The 20407-nt window shown below is 46.6% G+C and overlaps 2 protein-coding genes across 8 annotated transcripts in view; one reads left to right on the forward strand and one right to left on the reverse strand.

The window, feature by feature from the left end:
• IDE (insulin degrading enzyme) overlaps positions 1-18106 on the forward strand; it is a 131881-nt gene extending 113775 nt beyond the window's left edge. For all 5 annotated transcript variants that reach the window (XM_068131527.2, XM_078786831.1, XM_078786833.1 and 2 more), the window contains exons 17-25: positions 4131-4251; positions 4413-4504; positions 9088-9199; positions 9667-9834; positions 12038-12310; positions 12397-12458; positions 12568-12640; positions 17308-17366; positions 17765-18106. In XM_068131527.2, the coding sequence (XP_067987628.2) occupies positions 4131-4251; positions 4413-4504; positions 9088-9199; positions 9667-9834; positions 12038-12310; positions 12397-12458; positions 12568-12640; positions 17308-17366; positions 17765-17854 (1050 nt within the window). In that variant the 3' untranslated portion in view covers positions 17855-18106. The remainder of the gene's footprint in view (positions 1-4130; positions 4252-4412; positions 4505-9087; positions 9200-9666; positions 9835-12037; positions 12311-12396; positions 12459-12567; positions 12641-17307; positions 17367-17764) is intronic.
• The window catches only part of BTAF1 (B-TFIID TATA-box binding protein associated factor 1), a 321948-nt gene continuing 319040 nt past the window's right edge, over positions 17500-20407 (reverse strand). For all 3 annotated transcript variants that reach the window (XM_078786829.1, XM_078786828.1, XM_078786827.1), the window contains one exon: positions 17500-19017. In XM_078786829.1, the coding sequence (XP_078642955.1) occupies positions 18853-19017 (165 nt within the window). In that variant the 3' untranslated portion in view covers positions 17500-18852. The remainder of the gene's footprint in view (positions 19018-20407) is intronic.

Genomic DNA, 20407 nt, shown 5'->3' on the forward strand with positions numbered 1-20407 from the left:
CCTAACTTCCTCAATGCCCATGTCACTACTTCACGTGGAACCCTATCGAATGCTTTCTCCAGATCAACAAACCCAAGAAACAACTTCTTCCTCTTCTACATGTACTTCTCCTGCAAATGCCTCACAATATAAAGCGCGTTTGTCGTTCCTCTTCCTGGCATAAATCCAAACTGCATTTCGTCAATCTTCACTTTCTTCCTTATCCTCCTCTCCAACACCCTTTCCAATACCTTCATTCCATGCTCCAATAACTTTATCGCTCGATACGAGCCACAGTCCAGAGGGTCACCTTTCCCCTTGTATAGAGGGACGAGGGCACTCAGTTCCCAAGCCACTGGAATGCGGCCTTCTTTCACCACCAGATTACAGATCTCTGTCATTCTCTTCACACCCCAATTTCCCGCTGCCTTCAACATATCTCCCACAACTCTCGTCGGCCCTCCCGCTTTTCTACTCTTCATTGCTTTTATCGCTTCCTCAACTTCCTTCTCGGTTATCTTCTCTGCCGGTCCTAAAACTGGGTTACTCTCCATGTTGCCATCCCATTCATTCTCTGCATTCCACAGTATTTCCATATATCTCTTCCATCTTCCTTCAATTCCACCTGGGTCCACAATGATTTGTCCCACTTCATCGTTCAAGCAACTCACCCCCATCACATCACACCTCTCTTTCGCTATCTGCTTTGTCAATCCTGAATACCGCTCTCTGACCCTCTTCCAAATCCAAGCGTTCTCCGAACATTTTCCTGCATGCCTCCTGCGCCTTTGCTACCTCTTTCTTTGCAGCCTTCTTGGCTGCCTTATAACTTTCATGCTCTGCCTTTTCTGCCCCCATACCCTTCACCTTCTGCCCCTCCTTGAACTTCTTCCTCTTCTCGTCAATCTTCTTTCCAACTTCATCATCCCACCACCATGTTTCCGAGTGCCTCGGTGGTCCTTTTGTCCATCCACATACCTCACCAACGGCTCCCAACAGACTATCTTTCATTGACATCCAACCACTTTCAAGCTCAACCACATCATCCTCTACCCTACTCAGCCTCTCTTTTAATGCCTCCCTCAATGTCACCTCTTTCTACCTCCACACCGTCATTCTCGGTTGGTACTTCACCCGCCGAGCTCTCCTCGCACCTTTCACCTTTATGTCACAGACAACCAAGTGGTGCAGTGAAGCAGCCTCCTCCCCCGGGATCACCTTTGTGTCCCGGAAGTGCCACCTATCTTGCCTACGCACCAGCAGTCAACGGTTGTCGTCGACCCACCTGACGTGTATGTAACAAGCTTATTATCCTCTTTCGGGAACTGAGTGTTACAATTCAACAAATCAGCTCCATCAGCAAACTCCAAAATTCTTTCACCTTCTCCATTTCTCACACCATATCCGTAACCCCCATGAACTCCCTCAAAACCATCCATAATCCTTCTCACATGTTCATTTAGGTCTCCTACCACAACAACTTCCTCATCTTTCACGTTTTCCATCAGCTTCTCTATCGCACACCAGAACTTTTCCTTCTCTTCATCGCTCCGACCGACCTGCGGAGCATATCCTGAGATGACGTTCACCAAGAGCTTTCCAATCATCATTTTCACCATCATCAACCTTTCACTCACTCTAGTCACAGTCACCACACTGTCTACAAACTCCTCAGAAAACAGGACACCAACACCATTCACGCCTTCTGGGCACCCTTGCCACACAAACGTGTATTTCTGTCCCTGCCTACCCTTCACCATTCTCACACAACTTCCCTTCCATCTCGTCTACTGCACACAACATATGTTCACTCTTCTTCTGACAAATACTTCCACCACTTCTGCTGGTCTCCCTGTCATTGTCACTACATTCCATGTCCCAAACCTCAGAAACCAATCTCCACGTCGGGCAACAGACGTTTCGTCGTCATAAATGGAGTGATTTCCACCCTTGCTTCGATCGGGTGCCCCACCTTGAGTTTTGACGAGAGGGAGTGGGGTCCCCCACGGGGTACTTCGGGCTGTACCTTGCCCATATGTAGTTGTAATTGTCATGGTTCTCTTTTTGAGGCAATGTTTTTATGGCCGGATGGCCTTCCAGACGCTAACCCTTTCAGTCGCCTCTTACGACACGCAGGGATACGGTGTACCTATTCTAAACCGGGGGACACACCGGGTCATTAGCACCACACATACTAATTAAATTCCTCCCTCCCCACCCCTCCCCCCCCACAACAAAACTCACCAGAAGTGCAGGCAGGAAGTGCCCACCCATTGCGCCAACATGGCAATGAAATATTGCTCAGGCAGGCTGAGGCCATGCCCACCTCGTGACGGATTGGTCGAGGTTTTTGATGGGGAGATCACACCAATGGTAGGGAGGGTCAATCGGCACACAGCTGAAGCCCAGATGCCAGAAGGAGCCAGCTGATTGGCCAGGGGCGGAGCAAGGGGCGACCCGCTGATTGGTAGAAGGAAGCGACGGACTGATTGGCCAACGACTGATGGCATGAGAGAGAAGTGACGCGGCCATTGGTGGAGAACTGAGGCTGTGGTGTTGGCTGGCAGAGATTGGTGGAGAGAGGCGGATGACGCAACGAGGGATTGATAAAAAGTGGAGAGAGACTGACATTTTCCCTCTTGTGCTTGGACCTTCTGCTTGCCTTGTACTCTCTGCCTTCTCTCTTGCTTGCCCCTTACGCCTTTCTCTGCCATCGACTCCCTCTTCTTGGATCCGGACATTGGCGAGTGACGGTGTGTGGGACGTGACCTGTGGTCGGTACGAGGGGAGCTGCGGATCGTTCGCTGACTCACGCGACCTACCTGGAGGGGGTGCGGACGTGCCGCGAGGACAGGAGGGAACGGAGACCTTGCAGCGCGGGAACGGGCGGTTCCCGCCAACGACTGGGCAGTTCCCGCCAATGCACCGGACGGGCCGACGCCATTCCTGACAAGACCCTGTGTGGTTGAGCTAAGCCCACACACACAACGTTTCTTTTCATTTAAATTATCCCTTCATCCGTGTGCAAGTCTGGTGTGTGGGATCCTAAATTAGGTTTTAGTTTTATCGTCGTGTTTCCCTTGTCCCGGCAATCCGTTAAAATAAATCTTGTTATTATTTTCTTTGTACATTTTATATCGGTTTCCGTTTGAGTTACTTTTTACAGGTTTGAAGACTGCTCAGGGATCGCGTCAGGTAAAGGCTTCCAGCTTCTTCTTCTTCTACTTATTTCAGCCCCCCGCACTTGTATAGTGAGTCCGCAATTGATAGTTGCCTCGGAGTTAAAGCTCATTTTGGCTATCCGTGATTTCCCCGGTATTAACCAAGGGGGAGTCACGCGACAGTATTATTGTTATACTAGCAAAGGTATCCGGTGCTGCCAGGTAATGCAGAATTGCTTTGTGTCCGGAATATGAAGAGAGGGGAGGAGAAGGGATGGGAGGGAGGGAGGGGAAGAGAGAGAGAGAGAGAGAGAGAGAGAGAGAGAGAGAGAGAGAGAGAGAGAGAGAGAGAGAGAAAGAGAAAGAGAAAGAGAAAGAGAAAGAGAAAGAGAAAGAGAAAGAGAAAGAGGTTTGAGGGACCAGACTGCCTTCCCCCTTCCTCTCCCTCAGTGTCCTGATTCTGGCTAGACTGCCTTCCCTCTTTCTCGCCTTCTGCTCCCTCAGTTTCGGGAAACGCTCCATGTTAGCGTCGTGCATGTAGTGAAGTGTTTCTCATTTTGCGCGTGAATTGTGCTGCTGTAATAAGCGTAATCTTGCAATCATGACTGGAAAGCGTCCGTGGCGTAGCAAGGTTGGTAGTGCGTGGAGTAGCAAGGTTGTTAGTGCATGGAGTAGCAAGGTTGGTAGTGCGTGGAGTAGCAAGGTTGGTAGTGTGTGGAGTAACAAGGTTGGTAGTGCGTGGAGTAGCAAGGTAGGTAGTGTGTGGAGTAGCAAGGTTGGTAGTGCGTGGAGTAGCAAGGTAGGTAGTGTGTGGAGTAGCAAGTTGGTAGTGCGAGCAAAAGACAGAGGAAGGTCATCACTATGGGAGTAATTGGAATGTGAGGGTTTAAAATGCTATGGATAGTTTAAAATGCTATAAAGGAACGTGAGGACGAGGTGTCATTTGCCAAAGAGAAGATTTCAGATTGCTGATTGTTGCCGTTTCCTCAGTACATGCGCTCATTGCACAACTTCCGTGCAGAGCAGCCGCATCGCCACGCCATGTATTACCTGCGCTTGTTACTCACCGAGCTTGCGTGGGCCAAGGACGAGCTGAGAGAAGCTTTGGACGGTGAGCGTTTGAGTTTGTAGAATGTGCGACTGTGCATTCCAAGTGGACATGTCCCGTGAGATTTAATTTTCTAACGAGTTTATTCGGCCATTTTGTTGATGACGAGTGAGCTTATTATTTGCCATGTATGTTTCATGTGTTGTACTCGTGTGTTTGTGTAGACGTGACCTTGTCCGACTTGCAGAGATTCATCCCACAGTTCTTGTCGCGTCTTCACATGGAGTGTCTCTTCCATGGAAACCTTACCAAAAAGGTGGGTTCTCTCCCGCACATCTATTTTTAATGAAACCTAACGGGAACAACTATCAGTCAGAAGACGTTTTTTTGAGTACATAGTCATACGAGGTCCATGGAAGAGCTGGTATACTGAACGGATCAGTACGTAACAGAGGAAAAACAGGATACAAAATGAACAGCAGAGAGAGGGAGAGTGGGAAACACCAACACTAAGGGGTGTTGCAAAATAAAGATACTTTTTCTCCCCAGATTGTATTGACCACATGTCCGTGATTTTTGAATTCAAATTTCGCGTGCATCATCATGACGTGTCGCGCACGTTGCCTGCGTGTTGTCTCCGTCATATTTGCGACTATTTTTATCGTTCTTTTTCAAATTTTATTCCGCAATGGTGTTGGACAGAGCCAAACAGCGCGTTGCTTGCGCCGCATTTGGAATGGCTCACCGAATGGTGGCGGACATGATCCGGAATTTCAAACCTCAGTACCGTCACGTCGCCATGTCCGACTTGAAAAATCCAGTTTCCATCGCACAGGTTTCACAGGAGTTGTGGATGTCTGAAATTTCCGTGAAACGGTGGTGGAATGCTGACTTGAGTGAAGAAAACTTTGTTGATCAAATGAAACAAGTTGTTGGGCGAAAGAGACGACTTTCTGCCGCAGCCATGCGCAATGTCAACTCAAAAGCTCGTCAACGGTTTCAAAGCACGCGAAAAATCACAGACATTGGCATTGACCCGTCGCATTAATGTGCACCACACCACAGTTTGGAGAGCTTTTAAACGTGAAAAATTAAAGCCGTTCAAACGAGTTCAAGTTCCTTCGATCACAGAAACCAACGTTGAACATCGGCAGAATTTCTGTGAAATTTTGTCCGACTGGCAAGAAGCGGACTGTTTGCATCTTGCACCATCCGATGAATTTTTCGTTTATTCACTGCGAAAACCGAACTCGCAAAATGACAGAATCTGGGCTCAAAACCATCGTGAAGTTTGGGACATTTTGTGTGCTCCACAACAGCGTCACCCAACATGTGTTGGATTCTTTTTGTGCTTCACATCAAAGGGAATGGTGTTTGACGTCAAAGAACAGGGACAATCGTGGGACGGCGCTTATTTTCGTGATCATGTTTTAAAATAAGTCGTTTTGCCATTTTTGCAAAAACCTGAAAATCGACAAGGTCGTTTCGATCAAGTGACTTTCCTGCACGACCTTGCGGGATGCATGAAGGCGAATGCAACCCATGACTTTCTTGACGAAGAAAAACTTGATTTCTTTCGCAAAGATGGATTCGGAAGATGGCCAGGAAACTCTCCAGATTTCAACCCTGCGGAGAATGTTGGCGCCATTGTGAAACAGCGTGCAGAAGAAATCCTCGATTCATTACCAGACGACGAGAAATTTAAACGTGAGACACTTGTCCGGGTTTTGTCACAAGTTCTGAACCAAACAGCTACCGAAACAGAAATGTTCGTGTCTTTGCTGAAATCTTTTAAAAGTCGACTTCAAATGGTTTCTGAAGATCATGGTGGACATATTGACGCGTATTAAACGTGAGTTTTTAAATTTTTGAATGAGTTGTTTAATCCTGGGAATTCTTCCAAAGTAAATTGCTCTCTCTCATGCACAGATTTATCCCATCTCGTCTTCAGTTGTCTTACCCTTCCTCCCGTCCATGGCACACTGAATCTTGTGGTGATGCAGTTGCCCTGAAACAACTTGCCTTCGCCTCTTGGAAGGCTAATCCAACTGAAGGCAATCTCAGTTCCTTTCACAAAGCCCGGAACAAGTGTGTGTCTACCCTCAGGAGAGCCAGGAATCAATATCTCTCCACTCTCAAGACTGAACTCTCAAACCTGTCTCTCTCCTCCAAATCCTTGTGGCATCTTGTCAAATCTGTTTCTGGTGTTTGTTTCCCCTCCATCCCCTCCCTTACCTCAAACGGCTACACAGCTGACACCACACGTGAAAACGCCGAATGCCTCAACTCTGTGTTTGCCTCAAAATCTTATGTCCCAAACCCGTCCCCTTCTGTACCCATCGTACCCAGCTGCTCCTGGACTCTGTGTCCTTCTCTCCTGACAAGTTGGAGAAGTCTCTGGCCCACAGGTCCTAAAATCCTGCTCTGCTGCTCTTTCACACCCTCTCTCTGTTCTCTTCACCCTCTCTTTTCCTCAAGGTCATCTGCCAGCATCTTGGAAATCAGCCAACATTACCGCTTCACACAAAAAGGTGCAAAAACAGATCCTTGCAACTACAGACCAATAAGCCTGCTCCCAAACATCAGCAAAGTCATGGAATCCATCATTGCTTCGGATATCAAATCTTTCCTCTTCCTGAAAGGCTTGATCTCTGATCATCAATTTGGTTTCAGACCAGGTTACTCTACTCTGGACATGCTGCTTCTGCTGTCTCAACAATGGATGGAGGTCCTCAATGTCAAACAGGAAATCAGAGCTGTCTCCCTGGACATATCTCGTGCCTTCAATATGGTCTGGCACCCAGCTCTGCTCACCAAACTGTCCTCCTATGGTATCCATGGAAATCTCCACGCATGGCTTGCCCACTTCCTCTCTAGTCGCAGTCAACGTGTGGCCCTGAATACAATTCTCTCATCTCCTCTTTCTGTTCAGACTGGAGTTCCCCAAGGCAGTGTTCTGGGCCCTGTTCTTTTTCTGGTCTTCATCAATGATCTCTTAAACACTGGAAAATCCTCTCTATCTCTTTGCTGATGACTCCACTCTCTGCCGCTCCATATCTCAACCCTCAGATCGGCAGTCTGCAAGCTCTTCACTCTCTGCAGACCTGGACAAAATCACAAACAGGTCAAACAAGTGGAACATGTCTTTCAATCCTGACAAATCTCACACTCTCACACTATTGTCTCTCCGAAAAGACCGACTGGACAACCCTCCCATCTACACTCTGAACAATCCTCTCGAAGAAGTTCTGTCACTTAAGCTTTTGGGTCTCACGATCTGCTATGATCTTTCCTGGGAAAACCACATTTCCAAGCTGGCCTCCCAATCCAGTCACCGACTTTGCATCCTCCGTCGTGTTAAGTGCTTCCTTGGCACACCTGAGCTTCTCACCACGTACAAAGCTTTCATCCGCAGCTCATTTGAATACTGCTCTCCCCTCTGGGGGTGGTGCTCCTGCCTAGCTCAGCTTCATGCGGTTGAAACCAAAGCTTTCAGAACCATTGTCTGTCTTCTACCGACTCTTCTCCGGCCGAGCCCCCCCTGCTCTGTCTGTGCTCTGTCCCCCAAATATTCCTACAGGTCGCACAAGATCTGCCAGCAACCCTCTTATTGTGAAATTGCCAAAATCAAGACTCTCTATTCACCTTCACTCCTTCATTGCTCTTTTATCCCACCTCTGGAACAAACTCCCTCACTCTCTTCAATCCCACTCCTCCCTCCAGGTCTTTAAAACAGCTGTTCACCACCATCTCTTATCTTCCTGCATGCAAAACCTTTATCTTTTCTACCCCCATTAATATTACCCCAAATGCACCTCCTTCAAATTACGTTTTTCTCTCCTGAAATTCCTCGTAGTGTTCATTTGTTTTGTACCGTGTATCCTCCACCCTCTCCCCCCTCCCCCAAGCCCTCTCCCTTCCACAGATCTACCAAAATCCCTGTTCTCTCCTGTTGTTGTGCTTGTATGTTTTCCTCTCCCTCCTCCTCTTGTCTCCCGCTCCCTTCATTTTATGTTTTATGTTTATGTTTTATGTGTTTTTATGTGTTTGCTCTCACACAAGCCTCGACTCTGTATCCAAAAAAAAAAAAGAGTAGCAATGATTATAAAGCTCATGGTTTCTGTGTTATCACCATGGGGAGGGAGTGCTGGGAGGGGAGGGGCGTGAGGGGGGGGGGGGCGAGAGGGCCACATCATGGGCAACTGTGCTAGAACTCTCATTGTCATGCAACCGACAACTGATAATTATATGCAATATAATGAACGGAACTGAACACTGATATTGAAAAATATGTACATTTGAAATTCGAAACACAGTTTAACCTGAAATTAAATCATAACATAATTCACCGCATTTCAGATTGTTGGATTGGCCGTGTCACTTTCGGCTTATCAGAAGTATCTGCTGAAGGTCCCGTCCGGCCTTTTTACATTTGGCGCATCGGGTTATTTCAGGGCACCTTTTCACATTTGGCGAATCGGGTTATTTCAGGGCACCTTTTTACATTTGGCGCATCAGGTTATTTCAGGGCACCTTTTCACATTTGGCGAATCGGGTTATTTCAGGGCACCTTTTACATTTGGCGCATCGGGTTATTTCAGGGCACCTTTTTACATTTGGCGCATCGGGTTATTTCAGGGCACCTTTTCACATTTGGCGAATCGGGTTATTTCAGGGCACCTTTTCACATTTGGCGAATCGGGTTATTTCAGGGCACGTTTTACATTTGGCGTTGATGTGACTTTGGCTTGACGAGAGCCAAATGTACTTCAACAAAACATTTAAATTCAGCCTGCAGAGTGTGTGATGCACGTGGTGTGCACAAGTCCGTGTGAATCGGGCTTGTGTCAGGAAGTATCACAACATGGGAAGAATTGCTTTTGTGGTCATTCCCAACAGGACGCGTTGGAAATCCAGAGTCAGGTAGAAGAATGCCTCGCATCCTCCGCACACAGCAAGGCACTTCTCCCCAGTCAGCTGATACGCTACCGGCAGGTCCAGCTTCCTGACAGTAAGTGGTAGATAAACGGTGTTTCTTGGGGTCAGATAATATATGTACAGGTAAACTGAAGTTATCACTTATCCGAAAAGTTTTGGTACAGGGACATTTGTCATTTTGTAATCGCTCGTCTTGGCAGCACTTTCCATAGCTCAGGTGACGTGACCCCTGAACCATCACCATCACTGAGCTGTGACCCTCATCCTTGTTCTGTTGTTCTCTCATTTGACACACACCCCCATCCCCGAATAGATCTCCCCCTCGATTTATTTCCGGGTTTTAGTCCTCCATCTTATTTGAGTCGTGATGCTTAAGCCGCTCCATGCGGAGCAGAAGTAATCATTTTCTGACACATTAAAGTCGTTTTCACACTCTGAGTCAGTTTAATAGTTAAAAGAGGACAACTTGTACATTTCACGTTGATGTGACCTGTAGTTTTGTTTGATTTTTCTTAATTTGATCTCTGTTCATCCACATAGGAGGTTGGTTCGTTTTCCAGCAACAAAATGAAGTTCATAACAACTGTGGTGTGGAGATTTACTACCAGTCAGATATCCAGAGCACTCATGACAACATGCTACTTGAACTCGTGTGTCAGATAATCGCTGAGCCGTGTTTCCACACACTACGCACAAAAGAACAGTTGGGTAAGAGCTCGTGGATGCGGTTCGGGGCTTGCGCACGCACCTGCCATGCTCACAGGTCGGCACTGAAATGATAACGTTGCCGATTCCATGGATTTTCATGAATCAAAACTATTATTTACATTGGTGAATCATTTATTTATTTTAATGAATGTCTCAACCCCGAGTCTCCACCTCTCTTACCAACTCTCCACTTCACTGTTTTTCCACGACCCGTCTCCACCTCACCTTTTCCCCCTTTTACCACGACCCATCTTTACTACACCCTTTTCCTGGTTCCGTCTCCACTTCACCCTTTTCCCGGTTCCGTCTCCACTTCACCCTTTTCCCGGTTCCGTCTCCACTTCACCCTTTTCCCGGTTCCGTCTCCACTTCACCCTTTTCCCGGTTCCGTCTCCACTTCACCCTTTTCCCGGTTCCGTCTCCACTTCACCCTTTTCCCGGTTCCGTCTCCACTTCACCCTTTTCCCGGTTCCGTCTCCACTTCACCCTTTTCCCGGTTCCGTCTCCACTTCACCCTTTTTTCCCGACCCGTCTTCACTTCACCCTTTTTTCCCGACCCGTCTCCACTTCACCCTTTTTCTCCGACCCGTCTCCACTTCCCTTTTTCTCCGACCCGTCTCCACTTCCCTTTTTCTCCGACCCGTCTCCACTTCCCTTTTTCTCCGACCCGTCTCCACTTCCCTTTTTCTCCGACCCGTCTCCACTTCCCTTTTTCTCCGACCCGTCTCCACTTCCCTTTTTCTCCGACCCGTCTCCACTTCCCTTTTTCTCCGACCCGTCTTCACTTCACCTTTTTCTCCGACACGTCTCCACTTCACCTTTTTCTCCGACCCGTCTCCACTTCCCTTTTTCTCCGACCCGTCTTCACTTCACCCTTTTCTCCGACCCGTCTCCACTTCCCTTTTTCTCCGACCCGTCTCCACTTCCCTTTTTCTCCGACCCGTCTCCACTTCCCCTTTTCTCCGACCCGTCTCCACTTCCCTTTTTCTCCGACCCGTCTTCACTGCACCTTTTTCTCCGACCCGTCTCTACTTCCCTTTTTCTCCGACCCGTCTTCACTGCACCTTTTTCTCCGACCCGTCTCCACTTCCCTTTTTCTCCGACCCGTCTCCACTTCCCTTTTTCTCCGACCCGTCTCCACTTCCCTTTTTCTCCGACCCGTCTCCACTTCCCTTTTTCTCCGACCCGTCTCCACTTCCCTTTTTCTCCGACCCGTCTCCACTTCCCTTTTTCTCTGACCCGTCTTCACTTCACCTTTTTCTCCGACCCGTCTCCACTTCACCTTTTTCTCCGACCCGTCTTCACTTCCCTTTTTCTCCGACCCATCTTCACTTCACCCTTTTCTCCGACCCGTCTCCGCTTCCCTTTTTCTCCGACCCGTCTCCACTTCCCTTTTTCTCCGACCCGTCTCCACTTCCCCTTTTCTCCGACCCGTCTCCACTTCCCTTTTTCTCCGACCCGTCTCCACTTCCCTTTTTCTCCGACCCGTCTCCACTTCCCTTTTTCTCCGACCCGTCTCCACTTCCCTTTTTCTCCGACCCGTCTCCACTTCACCCTTTTCCCCGATCCGTCTTCACTTCACCCTTTTTTCCCAACCTGTCTCCACTTCACCTTTTTCTCCGACCTGTCTTCACTTCACCTTTTTCCCGACCCGTCTCCACTTCACCTTTTTCTCCGACCCGTCTCCACTTCCCTTTTTCTCCGACCAGTCTTCACTTCACCCTTTTCCCCGACCCGTCTTCACTTCACCCTTTTTTCCCAACCTGTCTCCACTTTTGTGGGTAGTTTAATATGACTTTGGTTTGATAACGAAGTTTTGTAAGTGGGTTAGCTTGTTATTCCCACCTGAACACTTGGCTCATGTTGTGAAACCAGATTCACCCAAATATATTGATTTGTCTCCTGTCTGCTAATGCCCTTGTGTTGGGTTACAATTACAAGTTCCTCACTGATCCTGATGCTGGAGGAGGAAAAAACAACTTTGTATCTGTTTTTTTGGTTGGTATCGTGGTTCATCACGTGTCAATCATGATTTTTGGTTATCGTGACTGTAAACAAGATTATTTATATTCATTTTTCATCTGCAGAACCATGCGTGCTCTTCTTCGATTGACACTGGCTTATCTGACTTTGATGCAGGAAATAAAATAAACGTGCACGTTTGATGCAATGAAATGTCCTAACTTGTGACCATCTCGGAAAGGGTACATCGTTTTCAGTGGACCACGGCGAGCCAATGGCGTTCAAGGTTTGCACTTCATCATCCAGTCAGAACGACCACCCATGTACCTGGAGCAGCGTGTGGAAGCGTTCCTTCATTCGATGATGCGAATCATCGCGGAGATGTCTCCCACCTCGTTCAACAAACACGTCGAAGCTCTGGCTCTGAGCCGTCTCGAGAAACCCAAGAAACTGTGGTCGGAATGCGCCAAGCATTGGGGCGAGATCATTTCCCAACAGTACGACTTTGACAGAGGTACTTTGCGTGCTCGCTGCCGCTCGGTGTTTCCTTTTAAAACAAAAAAAGCAAAACCGCACTGATGCCTCTACTCGAAATTCTAGATAACAAAGAAGTGCAGCATCTCAAGACCCTGACGAAGGAAGACATTCTACAATTTTACGAGGTAATATACTTTTGAGGAAATTTTATTTACTCGAGGCAACGTTTTGTGGAACATGAGCAAAGGGCCATTTTTACCATTTTAACAAATATTTCTGGTGCTTTGGGTGCAGGAGGTGCTGGTAGTAGGTGCTCCACACAGGCGAAAGATCTCTGTGCATGTCCGAGCACGTGAAACTCTGCCTGGTAAGTTGTTATTTATTTATTTATTACACATGAGTCTGAAGGTTCAGGGAAAAACTTTAACGGTCAATGTGATGACACGGAGAAGTGAAAACTGCAGATTTATTTTTAATTGGTGAGTCGGTGGGAGCAGTTTAATTGGATAATTTGTAATAAGTACAAATACTTCCCATGTTTAACAACACGAGAACACCCATTCCCTATCGGAGCAGCAAGAACGGTCATTCCTCTCTGGGGTATATAGATTACAGTAATCTAGGGTCGGCCTCAAGAACATCAGGGGTGTGGTCATTCACCAAGTTTATTGTAGAGCGCTCACCAGGTGGCTTGAGCATTCGAGGAAGCGCTCCATTCAAAACTGTTGATAAGGAACAGCTGGCTTAACAAGCGCTAGCTAGCTGGTTGGTAACTGAACAAACCCCGGGTTTCCTCCATTTCAGTTTTGTGTTAAACAGCAGGAGCGACTGTTTCAAAAGGTAAAAAACATTATTGTGGTTTATAATATTTTTATTTCTCGTGTCCGACGTGGAGATCGGTTTCTGATGTTTGGGACATGGAATGTCGGGACAATGACAGAGAGATCAGGAGAAGTGGTGGAAGTATTGGTCAGAAGAATAGTGGACATATGTTGTGTGCAGGAGACGAGAAGGAAGGGAAGTGGTGTGAGAATGGTGAAGGGTAGGCAGGGACAGAAATACAAGTTTGTGTAGCAAGGGTGCCTAGAAGGCGTGCATGGTGTTGGTGTCCTGTTTTCTGAGGAGTTTGTAGACAGTGTGGTGAGTGTGACGAGAGTGAGTGAAAGGTTGATGGTGGTGAAAATGATGATTGGAAAGCTCTTGGTGAACGTCATCTCGGGATATGCTCCGCAGGTTGGTCAGAGTGATGGAGAAGGACAAGTTCTGGTGTGCAATAGAGAAGCTGATGGAAAACGTGAAAGATGAGGAAGTTGTTGTGGTAGGAGACCTAAATGGACATGTGGGAAGGAGTATGGATGGTTTTGAGGGAGTTCATGGGGGTTATGGATATGGTGTGAGAAATGGAGAAGGTGAAAGGATTTTGGAGTTTGCTGATGGAGCTGATTTGTAATACTCAGTTCCAGAAAGAGGATAATAAGCTTGTTACATACACGTCAGGTGGGTCGACGACAACCGTTGACTACCTGCTGGTGCGGAGGCGAGATAGGGGGCACCTCCGGGACACAAAGGCGATCCCGGGGGAGGAGGCTGTTTCACAGCACCACTTGGTTGTCTGCGACATAAGGGTGAAAGGTGCGAGGAGAGCTCGGCGGGTGAAGTACCAACCACGAATGAAGGTGTGGAGGTTGAAAGAGGTGACAGTGATGGAGGCATTAAAAGAGAGGCCGAGTATGGTAGAGGATGATGTGGTTGAGCTTGAAAGTGGTTGGATGTCAATGAAAGATAGTCTGTTGGGAGCCGTTGGTGAGGTATGTGGATGGACAAAAGGACCACTGAGGCACTCGGAAACATGGTGGTGGGATGATGAAGTTGGAAAGAAGATTGACGAGAAGAGGAAGAAGTTCAAGGAGTGGCAGAAGGCGAAGCGTATGGGGGCAGAAAAGGCAGAGCATGAAAGTTATAAGGCAGCCAAGAAGGCTGCAAAGAAAGAGGTAGCAAAGGCGCAGGAGGCATGTAGGAAAATGTTCGGAGAACGCTTGGATTTGGAAGAGGGTCATAGAGCGGTATTCAGGATTGCAAAGCAGATAGCGAAAGAGAGGTGTGATGTGATGGGGTGAGTTGCTTGAAGGATGAAGTGGGACAAATCGTTGTGGACTCAGATGGAATTGAAGGAAGATGGAAAAGATATATGGAAATACTGTTGAATGCAGAGAATGAATGGGATGCAACATGGAGAGTAACCCAGTTTTAGGACCGGCAGAGAAGATAACTGAGAAGGAAGTTGAGGAAGTGATAAAAGCAATGAAGAGTAGAAAAGCGGGAGGGCCGATGGGAGTTGTGGGAGATATGTTGAAGGCAGCGGGAAGTTGGGGTGTGAAGAGAATGACAGAGATCTGTAATCTGGTGGTGAAAGAAGGCCGCATTCCAGTGATTGGGAACTGAGTACCCTCAGCCCTCTATTCAAGGAGAAAGGTGACCCTCTGGAGTGTGGCTTGTATAGAGCGATAAAGTTATTGGAGCATGGAATGAAGGTATTGGAAAGGGTGTTGGAGAGGAGGATAAGGAAGAAGGTGAAGATCGACGAAATGCAGTTTGGATTTATGCCAGGAAGAGGAACGACAGACGCGCTTTTTATTGTGAGGCAGTTGCAGGAGAAGTACGTGGAGAAGAGGAAGAAGTTGTTTCTTTGGTTTGTTGATCTGGAGAAAGCATTCAATGGGGTTCCACATGAAGTAGTGACATGGGCATTGAGGAAGTTAGGAGTGAAGGAATGGTTGATCATAGTGATGGCAATGTACAAAAGAGCGCGCACAGCTGTAAGGACGAAGGACGGGAACAGTGGTGAGTTTGAGGTGAAGGTGGGAGTGCATCAGGGGTCGGTACTAAGTCCACTACTATTTGTAGCTGTGATGGAGGTGCTGGCTCAGAACGTAAAGGAGGGTTTACCGTGGGAGTTGTTGTATGCAGATGATCTGGTGTTTGCAGAAAGTATGGATGGACTGAAGGAGAAGATGAACAAGTGGAAGGAATGTATGGAGACAAAAGGTCTGGAGGTGAATATTGGAAAAACGAAGGTGATGTCAAGTGGTAAAGCACGTGGTGAGGGGGAAAGAACTGGGAAGTGGCTGTGTGCTGTGTGCAGGAAGGGTGTCGGAGTGAATTCCATTCAATGTACAATGTGCGCTGAGTGGGTTCATCAAAAATGTAGTGGTTTGAGAGGGTCATTAACCAGTGTGGCAGCTACATTCAAGTGTAAGGTGTGCACAGAGAGAGCTGCAGATGGAGGAAATGTTGAGTTGGATCTTGGAGACGGCGTGAAGCTGGAAGGTGTGAAAACATTTTGTTACCTCGGAGACATGCTGAATGGAGAAGGTGGATCAGACTCGGCAACGGTTGCTGGAGTGAGATGAGCACGGAAGAAGTTTCGGGAACTGAGTGGCGTGCTGACAAGGAGGGGAGTGTCGTTGAAGCTGAAGGGAAAGATGTATGCTGCACGTGTGAGAAGTGTTATGATTTATGGGAGCGAGACATGGGTGATGAACGTAGAGCAGCAACGAAGGTTGGAAAGGATGGAAATGCGAATGGTTCGATGGATGTGCGGAGTATCGTTGAGAGAGAGGAAGACAAATGATGAATTGCGAAAGATGATGGGAATAGAGCTGTGATGTGATTGATGCTGTGAAGAGAAACAGGTTGAGATGGTTTGGTCACGTGTTGAGGAAGGATGAAAGTGACTGGTTGAGAAGAGTGATGGAAATGAATGTAGAAGAAAGTAGAGGACGGGGAAGACCGAGAAAGACTTGGCTAAAGATGGTCGAAGAAGAAATGCGGGCAAGGGGGTTAACAAGGAGAGATGCAGAAAATAAGGCAAGATGGAGAAGATTGTCATGGGGACCCCAAGGCTAACCCCCGCTCTTGCAGGGAAAATGGCTTTAAAATGCCTGTTGTTGTTTGTTGTATAATATTTTTATTTCTGGTCTCTCACCACACCTGCCACTATTCTCCTTCATTTAAAATCTCAAACTCTTAACTTCTCCCTCAAGATTGGTCTGCTGTGTGAAGAGTTGTTCATGAAGCGTACTAAGTTCTCCACACTCTTATTGCACGTTCTGCGGTACCTGCTCTCCTCATTATCAAATTACCTGATGATCTCGTACAACCTCTGTGACATTCTGACATAGAGCATGAAACCAGAATCTAGCGTTCACATTTAATGGCATAATCATCCTCTTGAACAAGAGCATTGCAACTTCCACACCGTCATTCTTTGAGATGTTTCCTTATCAACATTCATGTCAGCAATGGGTTACCTTGATCCTTCCTTCCTGAACTAAGAGAATGCATGGAATTGGAAACCGAAGTCAAACAGCAAGGAAAGAGATGATCTGGTGGACCACGTGTCGTTTGTGTCTACCCGGCGCCGTCACCGTGTGACTACAACCCTGCCCATTGAACTCAAGCGGTGCTGTGCACCGTGCCGCACACATGACTCGGGTTATTGTGCACCGTGCCGCACACGTGACTCGGGTTGTTGTGCACTGTGCCGCACACGTGATTCAAGGGTTGTTGTGCACCGTGCCACACACGTGACTCCGGTTGTTGTGCACCGTGCCGCACACATGACTCGGGTTGTTGTGCACCGTGCTGCACACGTAACTCGAGGATTGTTGTGCACCGTGCCGCACACGTGATTCAAGGGTTGTTGTGCACCGTGCCACACACGTGACTCCGGTTGTTGTGCACCGTGCCGCACACGTGACTCGGGTTGTTGTGCTCTCTCCTTTTTCTTCTCCACTCCGCTCCTTGTCCATTCCTGACAGGGTAAAGCCTTGGGCAGCCGTGCTGGGTCCCTTAGTCAATTGCTGCACGCCATACCTGTGCGAGCTCCACATCGCCTCGTCGGAATGCTACAGTGATACGATCATATGCTCCTGGCAATGTTGCAGCAGGACCGTTTAGAATAAATTGATTTTTTTTTTCATCTCAAATGATCAGTTTTTTAATTCTTTTTTTAAAACTACTTTTCCCACCCAGATGCAGTTGAGTTGACCTGTCCCGTTGATCAGCTGTTACCTGCACCTGAACTACCACAGGTTTGTATTTTCATCATGCAACTTCTCTCCCCTCCATATTAAATATATATATATATATATATATATATATATATATATATATATATATTTCTCTGGTGATTAGCCAGTTTGATTTGTATAAACACACACAACGTAATGTAATTTGTTTTATTTGTACTCATCCATCATTTCATCATTAATCGACCAAAAGGAAATGTCACTCCACTCGCCGTTTGTTACCTTCCATGTACATCCTGTTTCACTCTTTTTAATTTTTTAACATTACGTCAATAAGGTTAGCAAAGCGTTTATCACAATGAAACGAGTTAACCCTCAATTTGAACAGAAATTTAAATCCCCAATTCAGGACCAACACCCAAAATCTCATTTATCTTTCATGTCACCCTGTGCACGGACAGGCCGTGATGATCGAAGACGTGACGGAGTTCAAGCGCACGCTTCCGCTCTTTCCTCTGGTCAAGCCGAGTCGGATACCAGCCAAGCTGTGACCGAGCTCGGCCGAGGAACCGGATCGACGTGACGAGCCAAGAGCACGATGGCGGCCAATCACGAACCCGACGTCCGTTCGCTAAAAGTACACTCGTGTCATCATTGATGGAATAGAGGGTTTGTTAAATATATTTGAATGCAAAAAACATGTTAAAGTTGAATTTTTCACCTGACTCTGCCCATCACTTTGCACTGCGATGGAGGTTTGTGGATTTGGTCGAAAATAATAAAGCATTTCCCTCATTTGGATACACACGGATTCCCGACACGGATTCCCGACACGGTATTCCACTCGTCCACTGTGATAGTCGTTCGGAAAGTGCTCGTGATTTGTAAAACTGACATACTCCCAATATCGTGTTTTTACCTTTATGTTGCACAAAGCGTAAAAGCTGCAGATTGATGGTGATGACTGGAATGAACCAGACGATGATTTTAACTGTCACTCAAGCCGAGGCCTTCACATCAGTCCCTTCCATTTGTGAAAAATCCACCACCATCAACTTAATCTAGCTCTAAAAAAATATTTTATTTTACTTCCCGTTTGCCTACATTTTCCTATGACATCAATACCCTGGAGTTAATATCCAGCAAAAACATTAAGTTAGCTTTAACCACACAATTGTCGAAGGTGAAAACACTTTAAACGTGGCATTTAACATGTCAACCAACCTAATACTAACAAAAGATGTAATGGCTTCTCTGTGAAGGCTCAGGCAGGTAAACAATGGATCTTAACTAAAATTGACGATGTTAACTGCTGTGGGAACAATAACACTACGTTCACGAGAGCAAACCGATGTTATTTTCCTCTGACGAGATGAATGCTCAAAAGGATTTTCCACAATGGTGAGAGCATCTTCTTATCAACGTTAAAATCCATCGGGATTCCAGCCGATTCAAAACGGGTCAGCTGCTTCAAATCAGAACTCCAGCGTGGACGTGTGCACCTGTTAAAGCGGCTGTCCACCGACTTGTACCCGAAGGAATAGATTGTTCACGCTCGTGCAGGCTTTTCCAGTGACTGCATGAAAGAGTCCAGGCTGTACTCGGACTCGTACTGCTCTCTGTCCCACAGCTCTCCCAAATTATCCAAAATCGATTTCATAGTCTGTTTTCGCCCCGAGCTGCTCTCTCCTTTGCTCTTGTCTTGCTCACCAGCCTGGTAGAAACAGCACAACCACCAGTTGCATCTCTCGTCAAAGCTCAAAATCCATTTGAATGTATAAAAGACAAGACAAGTTGTCTTCAGGTATATGGCCAAACATTGCTATTTTTTTTTTTTACATATTGATACACTTTGCAGGAAGGAGCTGGAACGACACTCTTCGGCATCACCCGATATGCCTACGCCCTCATTATTACATCATTATACATACTTGTACCAAGTTTTGAAGTACCAACCTGATAACTTGTTTGATCGGGTTCTCTTTATCTATTATTAGGACTTAGATGAAGATCTGATCACATTTTATGTCGAATTTATGCAGAAATACAGAAAATTCCAGAGGGGTCACATACTTTCTCACCACTGCATGTTGACGTTGGAGTGATTTATTGTATTTAAGGAATAAAATAAACAAGGACAACTGCATTACAATACATGTCCCCTACTGGTCCCAATGAATGTTTTTGTTCCAAGCACTCAGCAATTGTGAGCCATGTACAGCAGGACAAATTGTGTTAGGTATGCAAAGCTACAGAATAAGGTTGGTCATAATAATGCCATGTACCAAGCTTCAGTTCATATTGTTGGAAGGTATGGGGGAAAGACTGGAAAACCATCGGTGGGACAGGCAGACGGACTGACGGACGGACGGACGGACGGAGAGCAAATCTATAGCCCCCTCCGGTGAAACTGTTACTCATAAAAAAAAAATTAAAATAAGGGCAAGCGGTGCAAGCGCATTTCGCAAGGTCCAAAACTGGTAATTCATACGAAACCACAAGGCCAACATTCCCAATTTATCATGCAGGAAATAATGAAGTACACATTTGATTGAATTTCCCCAGGCAACGCTGGGTACTTCATCTAGTAATATGAACTTATACCATGTTTGGTCAAAATCCCATCACTGGTTCACAACTTACCACATAACATAATTTTTACCCAATGGGATCTCTGACATTTGACCTCTTGACCCCATAGTCTAATCAGTTCATCTTTACATCATTATACATATTTGTACTAAATTTGACTTTGATCCTTCCAACCATTCTCAACTTATCGTGGTAACAAACCCTAACACGAAAGCACGCGCGGACAGACGTCTGGACAAACCAAAAACATAACGCCTCCGGTGACTTCCGTCTCAGAGGAATAAAAAGGGCATGTGAAGGGTCTTTTAAACTCTTGCTTATTGCATTTGAACATGAATTTCCTACAAGCCACCATTTTATCTGAATCTTGATATTTCCAAACACAGAGAGGGAGCAGCAAATTTGATTGGCCAAGATGGTGTAAAATGGCAGAATATTTTGTCCAAATTTTGCTAAAGCTAAATGGAAGTTTTTCAAAAGTGCGAATCAGGTGATTTGTGTTCTACGTTGTT

The sequence above is a fragment of the Myxine glutinosa genome, chromosome 11, assembly GCF_964187855.1.
Source record: "Myxine glutinosa chromosome 11, kmMyxGlut1.1, whole genome shotgun sequence".
Taxonomy (NCBI): Eukaryota; Metazoa; Chordata; class Myxini; order Myxiniformes; family Myxinidae; genus Myxine; species Myxine glutinosa.